Source organism: Bactrocera oleae, chromosome 2 (genome assembly GCF_042242935.1).
Source record: "Bactrocera oleae isolate idBacOlea1 chromosome 2, idBacOlea1, whole genome shotgun sequence".
Taxonomy (NCBI): domain Eukaryota; kingdom Metazoa; phylum Arthropoda; class Insecta; order Diptera; family Tephritidae; genus Bactrocera; species Bactrocera oleae.
The window spans coordinates 22,083,321-22,103,042 of NC_091536.1; the positions used below are offsets into that span (position 1 = coordinate 22,083,321).

The 19,722-nt window shown below is 32.3% G+C and overlaps 1 protein-coding gene and 1 long non-coding RNA gene across 2 annotated transcripts; both read right to left on the reverse strand.

Moving 5' to 3' along the window:
- Positions 1-3,780: 3,780 nt before the first annotated feature.
- Positions 3,781-11,077, reverse strand: Jhbp1 (Juvenile hormone binding protein 1). Its single transcript, XM_036377715.2, has 5 exons — positions 10,700-11,077; positions 7,489-7,598; positions 4,717-4,981; positions 4,453-4,602; positions 3,781-4,377 (listed from the first exon to the last, which is right to left on the reverse strand). Exons 1-5 carry the CDS (start codon positions 10,761-10,763, stop codon positions 4,226-4,228), a joined length of 741 nt encoding a protein of 246 aa, XP_036233608.1. The 5' UTR covers positions 10,764-11,077; the 3' UTR covers positions 3,781-4,225.
- A 4,971-nt stretch (positions 11,078-16,048) lies between these two features.
- LOC118683717 (uncharacterized) lies at positions 16,049-16,628 on the reverse strand. The gene is made up of 3 exons (XR_004979584.2): positions 16,499-16,628; positions 16,303-16,419; positions 16,049-16,232 (listed from the first exon to the last, which is right to left on the reverse strand). It is a non-coding gene; the product is annotated as an uncharacterized lncRNA (long non-coding RNA).
- Between the last annotated feature and the right edge of the window lie 3,094 nt (positions 16,629-19,722).

Consider the following 19,722-nt stretch of genomic DNA (forward strand, 5'->3'; position numbering starts at 1 on the left):
ACAATTGCAAAAGTAACCACATCCATAGCATACACATGAAACTAAAAATATATAAACTAAACTGTCACCAGACATTAAATACCAAAGTACGAGAGACGTAAAAGACCTGTCACTAAAGCAAGCTAGTCTCCAAACAAAGTGGTACAAGTTGATGGATTGTGCTAGCAAATTGCCACAAGCTAATTCTTCGTACGAGTTTAAATTACTTCAAGTTTTCAAGCTTTTAATTTTCTGTTATATTTACTACACAAAACGAAAATGCCAAACTCATTAAACGAACTTTAAATTTCTGCACATTTTAGTTGTTCTGCGACACACTTAAAGTTTTCATTAGCGCTGCTTAGTGTTTAGGCAAAACATTATAAATAACAATGTTCTATACATATGTACATGTATGTATAAATATATTATACAAACTACAGAACGTTTGTCCTTCTCTAAATGCCAAAGCACTTAATTCACTTAATTACTAATAATTCGATTCCTCAATTTGACACATTGTTGACAGAGACACAACAAAAATTACTCATTACAAAGGAGATTTAGAGCGCATTAACGCGCTATTTAATGCGATTTGGATTGCTTCAGGGCGCAGAAGTGCGCTAAGAGGTGTACACTACATACCCAATTGGTATCCATCAACTAGTCTCGATAAAGCGTATGAAACAACATAAACGAAGAGCAAATTATAAAAAAAAAAAATATTTTCTGTTGTAAATAAATTTTATTTTTGAGACATGTACTCGTATTTTTTTTAGTAAGACTTGAAAGCACAACTTCATACATTTTGTCGAAAATTTCTAATGCAGAGTTTTTTTTAACATTTCTACGTGAAGTCTGTTTTCGGCAGGTTATCATAAGCATAAATTGCGTATACACATGTATAAATACGGTATACTCGTATGTAGCATCATCATAGAGTGCAAAGTGTAACATCCTAATTGCATGGCAGGTGAAAATTTAATAAAAATCATTAAATAACAACAACAACGCATAAAAAAGAAAATATATATGCAACTATATAAATAATAGTCACAAACAAAAATAAATACTAGAAATTAAAATTAAGTCGCTAAAAATTAAAGGCTAAATTAAAGCACATACACAGACACACATACATAAAAAAATATATTATTAAATCAAATTTTTAAAAACAAAGAATAAACAAATAACAATCTATTTTAAATTGCTAAAAATAATAACAAATTGAAGTAACAACGTAAGCACTTTTGTAATTACTTACTAACCACACCCTAATGTGTTGATAAAGCATCAACAAATTATGTATTGTATATTTTGTAGTCGTAAAAACATGCTTACTTACTTCTGCAGTAAGTATGTATGTACATATGTAACATTGTATTTATGTATATTGTAATTTAAAACAAAGTTAATTTCATTTCTAACACCAATTTATATAATTTCACCAACTCCAACGTTGTTGTTAGAATTTGCCATTTTAGTATAATATTACGTTAGAAAACGTCACAGTTTCACGGAATGTATTTTTCACGGAATTGCGTTTATTAAAAATTAAAAATTAAGTAAATAAATTTCAACAATTTTATCGTGCTAGCAATTAGTACAGATTTTGACCGTTGTATGTAACTCATTTGTGCTGAAATAAAATCACACGTAAATATTATATATAAATAAGCTTATTAATGCGCTTATATACTTACATACACACACACACACACATACATACATATATACATAAATATATGATAATAATTACGTATAAACTAATTGTATGTATGTAAGACGGTAGTTATAAATATGAAATAAATACAGATAAACGGCATGTAAGCAAGAAACAGGAGAGCTAAATTTATATACCCTACAAGTAAATTATACTCCAGTAATAAAAAACAAAAATAATAATAAAATTGTATGCGTGTGCAAAGTTTGCGACGATCAATTCAGTTAAAGCGCATAGAGAACGCATTGAAATGCAAATACAGTAAACCTAAAAAGGTCAAATAAAAAGAAATTAAAAGAAAATAAATTGAATACAAAATGACTTGTGTAACTAACTATTTCAATATTTAATAATAATAAAATTATTAGAAAAGAAAAGTATCTGCATTTTTATTACATATGCTTTACAAGCATTCGTGTGCGATTTTTTTGACCAACTTTGCTGTCAACTTCAATATATTGACATTGAACTGCCCTTAAACACCATTGCTTACTGAGATGTTGTTGGCTGAAATACAACGCTGGTTTGTTGAAAAATTCGTAAAAGTGAAGAAAACCTTACCCTTGTAACCCGTTAAACAAAATTTTCATCGAGCAAAAAAGGGCCAACTTTTTTTTCATATAAAATATGAAATATTTTGTTTAAGAGGTTATTCTAGTGTATAATTAAAAAAAAAACGATTTTTTAAATATTTTCAAAGTTTAACTATTTAGGAATATATTTATGAGAGGATTTTTGAAAATTTAAATTATTTTCGGAGATATACACATTTTACTGATCCGGCCTCCAAACTGGTTCTGCTGGGTCTAATCCAACAAAAGACTTTACGTGAAACTTTAAATGCGTTTTTCTCACAGCAGACTTTTTCAATACGAGCGAGACCCACGATTTCTCAAGTTCTACTGGACCGATTTACTTGAAATATTTTAGAGAATATTTTTTATAGACCTCTCTGGAGTATCAATTTTTACTTAAAAAATACGAAAAAATAAATATAGTAAAAATGGTAGAAAAAATCGTTGTTTTTTCAAACAGTCGCCATTTTGTGTACAAATTTTTTTTTTATTATTGCTAGTTCATACAATTGTGATACCATTGCAGATTGACAATCTATTTTCTTCATTTCAGATGACTAGGAGGGTTGAAATCGTGGATATGCTCATGTGCTAAATTTTTGAGACCCCCAACTTCATCGGCACCGGCCAGTTTTTCTTTAATTTTTTTTTTTGTACTCTTGTAAAATTAATAAATTACTGATAAAAAAGTCGATAGTAAACATATTGGCCTTTTTTTCGACACTTTAAAATTTACCTAAAATTCATGTCTCTGGACTAGTTCTTGGGCAGATAAAACCCGTGCCAGCTACGTATACCCGACTGTCGTGGGAACGGCATGACGACGACTTTTCCGACAGTCCTTCTTCAAAAAAAACGTCATATATAATACATACAGAATCAACAAAAGTAAATGTAAAAATTTACGTGTTTAAATTAAGACCGTAAACTAGTTATTTTACGAAGGAAAAACAAAAAAGTTAAAATTGTATTTTTGGCAGACGTTTTTTACAAAAAAATGCAAATTTTGATGAAAGTTTCTCGAAGTTTTTTTTTTTAAGTAGTGGTAATTGTACCAAAAAAAAACCTTCGTTCAAGACACTGTAATTACCTGTGTCGAAGACCTGTGTAAAATTTCAGTTCACGAGAAATCTGGACAACCGACTTTGAAACCACAGTTTCCAGAAAACCACGTTTAAAGTTCTAATTGACTATATAGCTGACCTCGAAGGCGCAACTTTTCAAGGCTGTATCTCAAAAACGATTACTCGGATCAATTTGAGAATTTAGAACAATATTCTAGAGATATTAAAGAACCAAATAAGACAATAAAAGAAATATTTTTTTTTTGAAGCCGTGAAACTCTTTTAACCCCTTAAGTTGAACAGCTCTCCGATTTTTGTTTGTAAGCCAAAAAATTACTCCTTAATCTTCTTACAAGAACAAATTCATTGAATAAGCCTTAAGTCCCTTTAATAAAAGTGTTAATTTACTTTGCTAGGAAATTGCAAATTCGACGGCAAATTAATTTAATAGTTCTATAAAGTTTATTTTAAACTCATCTTGGTAAATTTTAATTTTGTACAAAAAGTCCAAATTTATGCATCAAACTTATAAATATTTAAACTTAAAATCTAAAAAACTATTTACACAAAAACATTTTCAAGGATTAATAGGCGATAAGTTTGCAGTAAAAACTTAGTAGTTACCGGTACCATAATTATGTGCAAATATGGAATTATAAAATGGATACATAATGCGTATTGGTGAGTTGAACGGGTATTTTTAGTAATTTGTAAGCTTTTCACTAAATGATGATTTTCATTAGCAACGCCTTAATGCTAATGCTATATAGAGGCCGAATATAGGCTAATACTAAACGCTTTATATAAGACATCTGTTGAGCTGGTGTAAGTTATGGTTTGATTTTCCAATTTGACTGCAAAGATAGTACGAAATCAACACAACTTTAATCCACATAGAATAAATCCTTGGGCACATTCTTCAACAGTTGATTAGCGAGTTTACCAAACTCTTGCGCCAATTTCTTTTGCAGCTGTATTTGCATGGCCTCCAAAACGACACGGGAGTTTTCGCGCAGGAACAGATTTGTGGCCTGAACTGTATAGTATTATATAATGTTGAAAACATAAAAGTAAGCTAAATTTGCATGGAAAGAAATTGAACACAACTTACGCAAAATTCGATTGTTATTGAAGGCGCCCGAAATATTCATGTTCACATCCTTGACATTTAATACCAGACTGAGTGAGTCCACATGCAGATATGAGCGTCCTGCTTTTTCATTTGACGACACTTTGCCAGTGATGTCAGCAACAACACCCTCTTTATAATACAAAAACAAAAATTACATAATTTATTCGGTTATTAAAATATAATTTTGCAACAATACTTATATTTTTGTATAATTTTATTTATATTATATATATTTTTTCTTACCAAAAGTGGCATGGAAATCGCCACCACCTGACGCTGGTATGATAAGCAGCACACCCGAGCTGGTGTATTTCGCTTCAATATTCAACTTGGGCATGGCAATGCGCGCTTTGAACGGTTCATCGCCTTCACTTAATTTCATCGATTTCACCTGAAAGTTACTGGCGCCCAATACTTCCAGATTCTTCAAAGTAATTTTATAGCCTTGTGGTCCATCGGTGAGTTGTAGTGCAAGCGCATCCATTTTGAAGGGTTCCACGGAAGGCAGCTGCAAATTGGAGGCAAAATACAATGAATGTTTAATCTTTATTTTTGTATTTTCATTGTTTTCTTAAAAATCACTTGAACCAAGGTAATGTATTATAATAAAATCATATTTTTTCGAAAATATTATATGCGAATATTACTTTTGATTACTAAGAATTATAAAAAACTGAACAATTTTCGAAAATACTATATTCGAATATTATAACGGGTGATTTTGTTCAGCGATGATTTCTGGCTCAATGGGTATGTAAACAAGCAAAATTGTCGCATTTGCACGAACAACCTGAGCAAACTGATGAGATTCAAGAATAACCTCGGCGGCATTAGGTTTCAACAAGACGGCGCCACTTCCCACACATCGCATGAATCAATGAGTTTATTGAGAGAACACTTTGGTGAGCAGATAATTTCACGTTTTGGGCCGATCAATTGACCACCAAAATCCTGTGATATCACACCGTTAGACTTTTTCCTGTGCTCTACCATCGGAGACGTAGCTGCGGCTAACATTTGAAAGAGATAATCTTTAAAAAATAAATGCCAAAGAATGTTCTTTCGAATGATAATAAATATTCCCCATTCAATTTTTTTCTTTAAAAAAGTAGAGAACCTGGAAATGGATCACCACTAATATTGAAATAAACACTTTTTTTATGTATATTTTTCTTAAAAAAAGTAGGAAAGCGCAAGATGTGTAACCCTGTACTAGACTGCGGGTTGACCGAAGTATACCAAAACAAAAATAATATTTTAAGCGCAAAGGAAAATACGAAAATGCATAAAAACAAAACAAGCAAACAGATCAACAATTGCTGCCGGTCGCTTTCAGATTGGAATACAGCTTGTGAAATCTTAAATGAAGTCTGGAATGTCCAGATTTATGTTTTTACCGGCTTTTATGCGGTTACTCAACAGCATGTCAGCGCTAAACACACATCATTTCTATACATACATACAGACATACAAAAGTGCAGAAGCTTACGCAAATTTAGATGCGCCATGACTTGCTATTTTCAACCTTTTTCCATGCAATACAAAACCATATTAGCTAACAATTATGCATATTTACATACATATTTACATGTGTAAATACAGATATGCCGGTACCTTCAAATTGTCTCCACATCAACAACAACATTGCTGTTACAAAACTCCGCGTACACAGTACTTTTCCATTTTCCTCTTCGAAACAAAAGTGCCAATACATTGACAACATTTTCATTACCGACTGCGGTCTTAAAGAAAGGAAAAAAGGATCGGCTTGCAGGAAAAAAACTGTTGCCAAAGAAATTGCGCTTGCAACAGTGCAAGCGTGCAAGCGTGAAAAGTGCATAGCTGCGATTGGTGTTACTGGAAAAACCGGTATTATGAAAGCAAACGAAATCACACGTCAATTGCTGGGAAAAGTTGCAGCGTGCAAATTCGTGGATTTCGTGTAGAAACTAAAAATATATGACATTAAAGTAAATAAATGTAATATCGAATGCGATGACGACGACACTATAAACATCGTACAACGTGCAATCGTCTGTGTAAACAATCAGCGAGGTATATTTGTTGGCTTGTTGGCTTGTTGCATTTCCCTCGCCACTCAAGAGCGTTGCATAATTTCCTTTCCGCCTGACTGGGTGAGCGGAAAAAGTTGTCTGTATTTGTGTTTGTGTGTCAATAATACAAATGACAGTTTGCGCACACAATTTTACCGTAATGCTTTTGTATATTTTTGTTTGCTGCTGAAATGCATGTGCATATGTATTGTGCCACGAATGTGCAACTACTTGTATAGTTAATAACACACAAAACTGATGCATTAAAATAAATCGAAAATCTTGAGAGAAATATACTAGTATTATATGAGATTAGAAAAATAATCGACCCTTTGGGGAAATTAGGTTTACTTCTCAAAAATCTTTTTTACAAAATTTGTCTTCATTGTAGTAGGAACATATTTATACCCTGAACAGGCTATATTAAATTTGACACAATGTTGGTAAGACCCTAAAGGAAAGGCGGTGGCTCTATAAAATATATATCTAAATTATCAGCATGATGAGCTGAGTTGATTTAGTCATGTCTATCTGTCCGTCCGTCCGTCTCAGTTTTTGAACTATCGATCTGAAATTTCGCATCTGTCTTTTCCTCACTAAGAAGCTGTTCATTTGTCGAAATCGCCGATATCGGACCACTATAGCCTATAGCTATCATATAAACTGCAAAATCGGAATAAAGTGCTTGTATGGAAAACTTTTTCATTTGACGAGATATCTTTACAAATATTGGCACAGATTTTTTTCGAAGAGAACGCTACAACAGCTGAAGAAATTTTTTAAAAAGGACTACTACTATATCATATATGGTAGCTGGCATACAAACTGAAAGGTTAATATCAAGTTCTTGTATAGAAACTTCATTATTTGTGAAGAGTATACCAGCTAACAGTTAACATTTTATCTTGTTTTTTTTATAGTTTTTAATAAATAGCATTTAATGAAGAATAATTTTACGCACCTCGATTTCAGGTATGCCTCGCGACAAATACGGCCTCAAATGTTCCAATGAACCTTTAAAGCACTCCACTAATTGCGGGTCACCTCGACGGCATTGTTTGATATACTCGGCTGTGAATAAATGATAAAGTATTAATTGTAAAGTATGCTACCAAAATAACAGAAACAATTAATTTAAGTCAGCTAAAAATTAAGCATGCTCAGTGTATGGTATTAAGCGTATTTTAATCATAAAAACACACACATCCACGCTTTAGTGCTTGAAAAAGCAGAAATAAATTACGTGGCTTTTTTATTTGACCGAAGTCTGACAATTCGCATAACTTCGTCATTTATAGAAAAAATCAGTTGCTAAGACCACAGGGTACATATTAAATTTAAGTTAATATTAACTACTAGTTTACTTCACATCAGAGTAAATATAAAAATTCATATACATACATATATGTATGCGCAAGTAATGTTCATAGTTTGGTCAAAAGTGGATCAAAGGACGATTTTTTTCTTGCTGGAATGAAAAAAAATGCCCGTTGTACTTACGAGTATATGCAAATTTAAGCGATTACAATTGCACACACATATCAGAAATACATACCATATACCCATACATTGACGTGGCTACCAAATGTGAATCTGTCCACTTTGACCGTTCATTAAGCTAATTACCTTTTGCAACGTACAAAATCAAGCTTCAGCTACTGCTAAGCGACAACGCATGCGCAGCTAACAAAATTAATATAGCATTGAATCTATTTCGCTACGCTATGTTGCTGACTGTCTGGCCAACAAATCACTTAACGGCATTGCATTTAAATATTATTTATTATTCGGTAATTTCCGGTCTTCTAGTGGTAAAAAAAAAAAATAAATGCAGATTTCGGTACAAATACATAAATTGAGTTTTGTTCGCTCTTTACCTTGTTTACGTATTTACCCAGCGGCGTTTTGAAGCAGCCACCGTTAAAAGACCTTCAACTTGAAATTTTGTTTTGTTTATACTATATGTACTTATGTATTTGCCTTCACCGTTTTGTTTGCATCAACTAATGTGAACCACAAAAAGAGAATAAGCTTTGGTGTTTTTGTATTTGAAACTTTTATTAATTATTTTGTAACTATTTTTTCTCATTTACACAAAACCATGGATTTTGAAAAAATTTAATTTTTTTTTTTGTTATACTATTGGTACAACTCGTTAGGAATATTGGCCGAAAATTTCAAACCGATCCGAGCCAGGCTCCAGATATATAGGGGTTTAGCGCACGTAGTTACGGTCGACTCGACTCGACCCGAACCGTCTTTAAACGCGTTTTTCTCAAAACTGCGTTTTTGTAGTCGATAGTCCAAATTTCTCGATAACTCATGAAGCGATCGACTGGACATTTTGCATACATATTTTAAACATGTTTGACTACTGCTTGAATGAAAGATGTTTTTTTCCATCATTTACAATTCTGTTGAGAGGGTAATACGCGGGCAAATTTAGTGCAAAAGTGCAATTTCCAAATTTCAAGTTTTCTTAAAATTCTTCATTCAAGTAATAGCTATACTCACCTACTGAAAGAAAAACTTTAGTTTTCTGATTTCAGGTAAAAATTACATAAGGTACAGCGACCTCCAAGAGGACACTTTTTTGACGTTGACGTTAGTTAAGGCGCTCTCAACGGCTGAATTGACAATATATTTTACTGCTAATCTTAATACATGATCGTGACATTATATACACACGGTGTAACAAGAAAAAATATAATAATAATGCTGTAGCTTCAAAAAGCAATTCAGAAAATGAGCCATGTAACCCCTTAAAGCAAATATATTGATAGTATGACCTAAGTAAGGTAAAATTAAGTTGGGTTAATGAAGTCATGCGCTGCGCTCCAATTTTTATGCTAAGTAATCGTTAGTCAATAGTAATCAATATTTTCCTTATTCGCATAGCTTTATTTAAACTTTTCTTTATATAAATAAGCATTTTATTCATATCTTTGGAATAAGAAAGTTTAAGTGATTTCATGCAACGCTTGTTGTTTTAATAAATAAATTCTGTTTTTGAAGTATGAAAAAAGATTGGACAAAAATTGCTTAAGTTGAGTTTTATGTAAGTAGTATTTCTATTACACATGTATATGTAAGTCAACTATACATATTAGGACCAGAACTAAGCCTGCAACCATATATCATTCTAAATCTATTTTATCAAGGTTACATTTCACACATACTTGCAAATTGAATGCAGCCAATTTTGGAAACGTTATTCTATTTTCAAATGTATTTCGAAATATTCAGTGCTAACTTTTCGAGTGGTGTACTAACACATATATACAGGTTGGTTGAAAAGTTGTTGCGCTCGCAATGAAAAAATACTGTTTTTGGTATAGGCATAGGTATAAAACGGTGTAAGAAATCGGTTTTATTCTGCTTAAAACGCTCCAAATTATGCTGAGAAATTTTTTTCGACCCAGTTTTTGTTGAATTGTTAACGTGTGCGGCACTAACTTTCCAAATAGCTTTTTTATATGTAGTTCTCCATGTAAAATATGAAGTACTCATTCGTCTGAGATGCCTAACAACCTCTTTACTAACAATATTATGAACTTGTTCAATGATTTCTGGTGTGCTTGCGGTTTTTGGTCGTCCTTCGCGTGGATCGTCTTCACGCCTAGTACGACCACGTTTAAGTTCACGGTGCGTTTTGGAGTTGAGGACTCCTTATACACTTCTAACAATTGTTCATAAATTACTTTGCTTTTAAAACTTTCAAAACAAAGAATCGAATCACTGCGCGATATTTAATTTTTTCCAAATTTAAAAAATATAATATATTATATATTATATATAGGAAAAGATTTCAATATATATATATATATATACCTATATTGTATACTGTTACAAATTCTCTGCGCATGGTTCCTTAGTAACTAAAACCCAATATTATTATAATGTTAAACTATTTAAAATTTAATCACTTAAATGTATTTGCAAATTTTTAAAAGTTAATATTAACAAACATATATATGTACAACCGGTTGATATATTGTATAAGTAAATAAACAAATTCTACTTTTACTTTTACGTTGGGTAAAAATTTTAAAGCACACTCCTCCCATTTTTCGAGGTGCAAAGCCCGTTTGTGTCGTGTTTTCATATTGTCCTTTAAGTAAATCACTTAACTAGTCAAATCTTCATTCTCACATACAAACATTACAACTTACGTATATCACTTTTTTGTGCGAAAATTAATTGAAATGCAGCAAAGTAAATTACTAATTTCCACATCTTCACTTGCTTAGTAAACGAAATATCACAGCAGAAAATATTTATTATTTCTTTTAGCTTCAGTTGGAGTTTCTTTCCTTTTGGTGCTTTTTTTTTGTTTTTTGTTTACTTGCTATTTACGAGGCCACCGTACAAATTACACAACAATGAAAATTTTTACTGTTTCAGTGAATGGTTATGGACGAAGATTCGTAGGATTTCTTTTTTTTTTTAATAAATCTATCACTAATTATTTCACGCAAGGAAACTACTGAAGGCGTCAACGCACGACGAGATGAGAATTTCATCTGATGGTTGGCTTGTAGACGCCACGAGATTTAAAACTTCGCAACGATCTCGATGACTCGATTTGCGGCAGTTTGCTTGGTTAGATCTAGCCACCAAACCTGGTTGGCACATGCTAAGCAACATTCATTCGTACATTTGGTGTATCAACAACAATAGCGGTATTCACTCGTACGAGTGCAACGAGTGCGTACAAATCAACGAACTGGTTAACAAAAGAACAAAAATATATATTTGTATGGAACAGTAAAAAAGCGCGTAGCAAGACCGCGACACAGCGGGATGGATAACAATAAGAGATTGAGAGATGAGATATGTTTATGATAGGCTTCTAGAATTTTATTGTTTTATTATTTACATTTTTGTATAGACAAATGCTTGAAGATTTCTTTGGATATTTGTAAAGTAATAAAAAAAAATTAAAAATAAATAAAACAATTCACACATCGCATGTGTTTGGGAATTAGAAATTCTAACTGAATGTGTCAATAACCATGCCAACTAACAATGTTTACAAATAACGCTGACTTTTATCACATATGTATATGGTATACTTATTTTGGCAAATACAGTGTATTATTGAATATTTACACAAATTAAAATCGCGTGGAAAAGGTTTTAAAATGTAAAAATGTTATATAATATTTCCCAGTTTACTGACTCACAGTCAATTGGTTCCCCGTCAAAATTAGCGCTTTCAAATTTTAAATAACGTTGTAAGTGCCAGCTTATAATTATTAGTACACTGTAGAGGCTACGCAAGATGCTCAACTAAGTTTCTAAAGTATTTTTTACTTTTTTCCATATTTTTTGAAGATTGTTCTACCCGAAGAACACGGTGGACCTAAGTAACCTCAAACACTGCTTGACATGCATAATAGTTGTTGAAGGTGGAACATGATTATGTTGCTTAAGTATGTTTTAGAAGATGTCACCAACATCGAAGTCAGCCACATCTATTGCAAACACTCTGTCTAAAATATCACATTGGAGGCCAGCAATTCTTCTTAGAAGTTTCTATGGCAGAGTGCAAATTGTTATAAGAGATAAGAAAGCGGAAGTCTAATCAAGCTACCGAGACTACCTAATAGGGTTGTCTGCTGGGACTCAATACATCACAAATTTTATATTATATATGCTTATGTAGAATTTTAGATTTCATTACTGTAAGAAAAAATCTAGCCTTTTTCAGTAACTTATTAATTTTCATAAAAACAGCCGTAGCGCGAAAAATCAAATAAATTAACATGAAAAGTACGAGTATATTTTACGAATTTAATTCGTTTCTGGATGTAATGCTTCAAGCGAGGCAAATATAATATTTAGTGTGGCGTAGTTTAGCACTTGCACACTGGATACTTAAATTTATGGCAACAGACTATACAAAATAATTTCATACATACATACATGTATACAAGTATTAAAATGTACGAGTACATAATTGTGGGCACACTCAGTTTTTAGGCATTATGTAAGTATTTACAAAACAAAATATACGAAATAAAAAATACAACTTGCAAAGGCACCAAAGCAGAGATGTATGTGTTAGCCGAAACCAACAAGCAAAAAACGTTTAAACTGAAATTCTCGCTGGCGATTCCGGCAGAACGTGGAGTTTAAGTACCCGTTCAGCAGGGTGCTCAAGAAATTGGCGTTTTAGTGAGAGCTTTGGCGACGCTTACCATATAACATATTAAGCATTACAAAGCACACAAGTGGCCATTAAAATAGTTACACAACTGAGTCAAGAAAACGCGATTTATTTTACACGTTTCACTTTTAGTTCATTATATTATTATTTGCCTTACTCGAATATAAAATGTTTATTTCTATTATAAAATTAGCGTAAGATTAACCTATGCTCTGGACTTTAACTAGTGTATTTACAATGATTTCGTTTGTAGATGAAAAAAAAACGGCAAGAGTTGGCTGTTCAAGTTTCCAATAACCAAAGATGACTGTATACATTTCCCAATTCAACTCTTAGAAAAAATAAAAAAAGAGCGCGCTTTTCATGTTATTTATTTTCTTGTTACTAAAGCATAAAATTAACATAAAAATAAAATACTATTATTAACTTCAAAATCAATATATATGTACCCATTTCTCCGTACATATGTGTATACTCGTACAAGAAAATATAAGCATCTCAAGGATATCCTCTACGACAAGAATCCGACCATTTAAGTGGCCACTTGTATATATCATATTTATACTATAAATTAATTTGGAACTGCCACCAAACTGTGGACTGCAAACTACAAAAATAACAAGGAATTAACAAATTTGCATACATTTTAAAATATAAAAAAGTAAGCAAATCAATCACAAGTTACTTAACAGGCAGAATTTTACTTCATCGTACAGTTGTCTTTGCATAGATTCGTTCAGCAATAACAACATATCAGCGTATACATACATATATTAACAGCATGAGCCTATGGTCAATTAATGATGAAAAGGTCTACTGACCCATTACCAAATCCAAAGATCTCTATTTAAACTTGTTCAGCTTCAAGCAACGGTTAATTAAACTAACAACTTAATCACAATAGCGTATGTCTGCTGTCTACGCATCGCTAGTTTTATTATAGGGTAAGAAGGTATTAAGTCATAGCAAGTAGTAAACAACTAATAGCATGTTAACGTACTAACTAAACCTAGAAGCAAACACAGACACACACCCAACTGCGTCTTAGAAAACCTTTCAATTTCTCATTGTTTTGTGCCCAACAAATTTTCTGTGCCAAAGTCGTCTTCTTTGCGGCGCTTTTCGTTGCTCTTTTTGTTTTCGGTTTCATTGCCTACTTCTTCTTCTTCTTCTTTTTTTTTTTTTTGGTTTTTTTTTGTTGTTGCTATTATACAGCTATTTCTATAGTTGTATATAGTTTTTCTATTTGTACAGCTTAAGTACATATTTGCATTCATATGCACATAGATATGTGTGTACTGTAGTCTATTGCGAAAGCTTAGGGGAAATTAAGAAAAACCTTTTTTATTGAAAATATTCACTCTATATACCCTTTCGCTTTTAAAAGTAAAAAAAATTTACATGAACCATTTCGTAAATGAGAAGAATTGAGTGATACAGATTTGCATATACAACCATTTGCGCTGTTAAAGAAGTGATTTTACTGAGGGCATCAAAGACTTCCGGTGAACATATTGTAGTTCGTTATATAATATTTGCAGCAACTCGCGGAGGAGAAAAGCGTTTATTTTTACGAAGTGCTTTTGTATAGGCTAAACAATAGACTCACAATTCTTTCTTTGCATACAAAATTCATATTTCAATATTTTAAACATACATTCAAGTGGAACTTCCTGACCATTGACATGACTTTGCACCTATCCACACGGTTACTTATTTAGTGCTCCGTTTCTGCAGAACTTTTTTTAGCCGCAGAACTTACTAGTAATAAGGCAGCTATTCAAACGCAACTGGTAATATTGCAGAAAAAATATTACCAAATTAAAGATGGAAGACAAATAAATATTTAGGAAGTTTTTATAAAAAACCTTTATAAATATTAATTTACAGCTAAAAGAGAAGGAGTCTTAGCTTTCAAAGATTTAAGAGCAGAGATTAAGCACATTTTGGAAAGACTTTGTATTACTGTTTTACAAAGTTCATCCAGCTGCTAATTGTATATAATTAAATTTAATAATATATTACAAAGCTCGTATTAGATCATAAACTAGAAATTAATTTCAATTATCCTTATATTTTTATTCTTCTCTTTAGCATATGCAAACAATAATTCAATCAAACAACATTCAAGATAGAATATAGTTCAATAGTGCCGCAAAAGTATACGCTTTCTGAATAACAATTACCTACAAGTAATCAATATGACAATTACAGCTTTGTAAGAACTTTTCTACATTATTTAACTTGTATGAGAAATTTCAAACTGTTTGTGTTCTAAGTACAATACTATTCAACTGCATTCATCGTGTTCTATATACAATAACCACACGTGCCCAGCTAATCCATCTTCGACACTGAGAAACTTCAGAATGCATATATGCAGCTACATATTATACATAAGTACAGATATCTGCCTATTATGTCTATATGCTTATTGGTATCATAAGCAGAGCACTTGTGACAAACAATTGAGACCGATTGCTATTGTGCGAAGTTACTTTTTTGCCTTACTCTTTTCAAGCGCATGTACTTTGATTCGCAGACTCAATCTCATTTCCATGCCATTCGCGTTCGGTTCCTTACAACTGCACAAGGTGATCGTAAAAAATATTCAACAACAGATTTAAATGACTAAAAAAAAGTTTAAATGACATAAAATAAATACGGCGATAATAACAGAGGCACAATATTAATGGCAAGAAAGAACACATTAGGGCATTTAGACTAAAGTCGTTAATATGGCGTCGGTACGAGTATACCCGTCATCATCATATTTGACATCATGTTCAATTAGTTGTACACCTACGAGTAGTATATGCGTGTTTTGAAAAGTTTACATAAACAAAACACGTTGGAGAAATTAGAAAAACCGAATTGCTTAGCACTAAATAAGCCAGTTCTCATTGTTTGTGGTAAAATATACATAAATCAAGAAAAAACGTTAACTTCGGTTGCACCGAAGCTATGGAATAGTAATGGTTCCCCATACTATTGACAACAACTCATCAAATTAAAGCGAGCGATTGCTCAAAAATACCTGGAATTTGCGACCAGATACAAGACAATACTTTTCCATGACAACGCTTGGCCTCATGTTGCAAGCCCGGTTTAAAACTATTGGGAATTGGAAAGTTTTGCCGCACCCGCCTTATAGCCCAAATCTTGAACCTTCTGACTACCTTATCTCATTTATGTAAACATTATTGAACTGCAGTTTCCTGTAGCGAACTCTTTGTCGCTGTGTCATGAGAAAGCGCTCAAATAATAACAGAACTTTGACACTAGTTCTACTTTTCACATATAAAATATTAACGGCATTAAGAAGTTAAAGAAAACCAGTTCATTGTAATTTTCCAATGTTCGTCATTACAATGACATAATTACCTTCATATACTATTCAAGTTTTATTATAATCCTTTTTAACGACACCACTAATCATAGGAAAAATACAAGTGAGAAAGCACAGGATGCATACTGTATGAAGAAGTGTTTACAAAATGAAATCAACAATGTTCAACACACAAATGGAAGTGCTGTAAAGTAATGGATAAATTAAGTTCACATAAAACCGGACTGCAAATATATATATATTTTTTTACTTACAATAACATTGACCTTGCTAAAGCGAATAAGATGAGTAAATATTTGGCAATATTATGTGACTGTGGGAGCCGTCGCAACAATTCAAGTGATTTAATAATATCAGATAGCAAGGTGGTCCTGCCAGCAAACGCAGTAATGTAAAAAGAAGCAGTTCAACAAGAAATTACAGTGGTCAATTATAGAGTTATATGCTTACAATTCAACTTATTGAGACACAAGCAAGTAGCTTTCAAGCATATGTCCAATACTAACTGTCAAATTCTACTGAAACATCAAGTACCAGCCAAAACAGGTTGTAACAATTGAGTAGAGCAAATTTACCTAGTCGGCTTTGCCGCCGGAACTTAGGCGTAACAGTCTGAATACAATTCAATTAGCTGGTACATCTTGACGTTTAACTCTGGTATACTGTATTTTTAATTAGTGCAATATGGCAACGTAATAACATAGTTTCTTCACATCAGCGGAGTTCTAAGTAGAATTTTTCTCTCGATATGGTAAAGGAAACAATGCAATGGTTTTTTTCATTGACGACTTCCGCGGTTCAATATGCTTAACATTTACTTCATTTAAATATATTATATAACCTGCGTACAAACGTGCTTCACATTTGTGAAATAAATTATAATACATATTTTAAGGGTTGTATGGTTTTCCAGGCTTCATAATAATTTTTTTTTATTATCTTATTCAATTCTTTAACATCTCTAGAATATTGTCGGAAATTCTCAAGTTGTTCCCAGTAATAGTTTTGGAGATACAGCTTTGAAAATTCGCGCGTTCGAGATCAGCTATATAGTCAAAGTTTTCAAAGTCGGTTGTGAAGATTTCTCGCGAACTATTCAACTGATCCTAATGAAATTTTACATAACTCTTCAAGATATAATTTATAAGGTCTTAAATGAAGGATTTTTTGATTTTGTTAAATTACAATTATTCAGAAATGAAAAGCGTAAAGAAATTTTCAACAAAATTTGAATTTTTTATATGAAAAAAACATTATTGAAAAGCCGTTTTTACTTGACGAAACCCATATAACCCTTAAGATAACAAATTGCATTTAAAATAATAAATCATTAATAAGTTTATTTAAACCACTACTGTAGAAACACGTACACAGCCTAAAAGAAGGCAACATATTTAAATGAGCACAAAATACAGTAGCGGCCACTTAATTAGGCAGCCAACTAGTTATGTAGATATGCAATTAATATGCAATGCAAACGACAGCATAACTTTGGAATTTTTGTACAATTACCTTTTGTATTAGCTTTTCAAGAGGTAATTTGTAATATCTTATACAAAATATCTGTCACAATTCAGAGTGCATTGACATGAGACAACGCCAAATTGAAATTCAAAATGGCAAATAAATTATTTGCACGTAAATATTTATGACAAATGTAACTGCAGACAATAATAATTTCAAGTTTATTGTAACGAAAGTGGCATATTTTCAATTGCAAAGAAAGCATCAATCACACAAGTGTGTACATATATGTCTGCATGTGTGTAGGTGATCACTGAAAACGATTAAGCTCAAAAAAAATATAAAACGTTGACATTAAAATTAATTTTTCAAGCAGTTAACATGTTCTTGATATCCTCAACTACTATGTTTATTAAAGTATGGCTTGATGGTTGCATGACTTCTTCGTGTGAAATTAATTGCGTGTGTGTTGCATGTAACTGATTTGTATAAAGGTCATTTAGCTTGAGCCAACCGCTTGTGCACTTGTGAGTAAATATGCATGTATAGGTGTACTTGGGTAAGGTTATTACTATTTCTTTATTTGCAAAGGTAATTATGACAGCAAGGGGGGCACTGGCAGTGGCAGTGGCAGAGCTGCGGAAGAAAGCGACTAAAGGTAAGTGCCCTGCAACAACGAGTGACATTGAATTCATATGCAAAACATTCATCACGCAGACCGTCATTAAAATTACTACTGTAGGACATACATACCTACATACAGCTTGGTTGAAAAGTTTCTGCGCACTAAATGAACCAATACTGTTTTGGTACGAAATATATTTTTTTATTCAATATAAATTTCCTTAACTACAATACACTTATTCCAATGATCCTCCAATAATTTTATGCCATCCCTATAATGACTTTCCGCAAGCTCAGTAAAATACTTATCTACGGTTGTTTTAACTTCTTCATTCGACGATAAAGCTTTCCACGAAGAAATTGTTTCAAGTTTCTGAAGAGGTAGTTGTCGCTTTTCTCACGAATTTTTTCATCCAGCTGATCCAAAAGGCTGCAATACTATTTAGAGTTGATTTTTTTAGCTTTCAAAAGATAGTCAATCAATAAAATTGTGTGCGGCACAAACTTTCCGGTTTGGTTGTGGTTTTTGGTCGTCCTTCGCGTGGATCGTCTTCAAGCCTAGTACGACCAAGTGTAAATTCACCAGGCCAAAATACAACGGAGCGTTTTAGAGTTGATGACTCCTTATACACTTCCAACAATTGTTCATAAATTTCCTTCCAAAAAAATATTTGGAGCTAGTATTGCTATATCTTGGTGAGGCCAGCAACTTTTCAACCTACCTGTATCTTCAAAATATGAATTCATACCGTAAAACGTTTTGCACTTTATTTCTGTGTAGTTTTTATGAATTCATTTACTTCTTATTCATTTGGAAGCGATGCGAAATTTTTTTTTCAGATATCATTAAGCTCTTGTGTAGTTGTGAATGTTTATATATAATAAAAAAGCTGAAGGATCATATGATGAAAATTAATAAACAATGATGGTTGGTAAATGGTCAATTATTGATCCAGGAAATATTTGTTCCTAAAAAACGATTTAGACAGCTACTTAATTAAGTAAATTTATGTTATTTCTTCATACCACCACCGACAACATTTAAAATGCCAAAACTTTGAAAAGTTTTTGTATGATATTTTTCATTTAAAAGATCCTTGTATGATTTCATGATTTCATGATTTCAAGAAAATGTCAACTGAAACGCTGTCAAAGTGCTACCACTGACGGTATAACTAATTTTGTATTTGTAGTTAATATTTTAATGTTTTGTTGACACCACTTCTTACACAGTCATGTATTTTATGTTGCATACCATACGCGTAATTATTATGGCATGATGCTGAGAGGGAACTCCCATACTATGGGTCTTTGTCTCGAATCTAGTTAATGGGCTTGAGCGTGCGCTTGTGTGATGTGTCTTTCAGACAAACATATATACATACGTTCCTAACGTTATGCACTGAGGGGCTTAGTAGACAAAGACACAGGTTAAGAATTACATATGTTGTTGTTATTTGTGTGCTGCTGTAGACTAGTATTACGAAAATGCTGCCGTTGTCATTGTCGTGCGTAAAGATGCGCTCAGTTATGTTATGTTACAGATGAAGACTTCACTAACATACATATTATAATTGTTTTGGTAT

What these genes read in the sequence shown, in the direction of transcription:
- Jhbp1 (XM_036377715.2), bottom strand. Translation starts at nt 10,763, where the DNA reads ATGTGGAAATTAGTAATTTACTTTGCTGCATTTCAATTAATTTTCGCA. An exon ending in CGCACAAAAAAGTGATATAC is followed by an intron (nt 7,599 to 10,699) that starts GTAAGTTGTAAT and finishes ATTTATTCACAG; the next exon opens with CCGAGTATATCAAACAATGC. An exon ending in CAATAACAATCGAATTTTGC is followed by an intron (nt 4,378 to 4,452) that starts GTAAGTTGTGTT and finishes AATACTATACAG; the next exon opens with TTCAGGCCACAAATCTGTTC.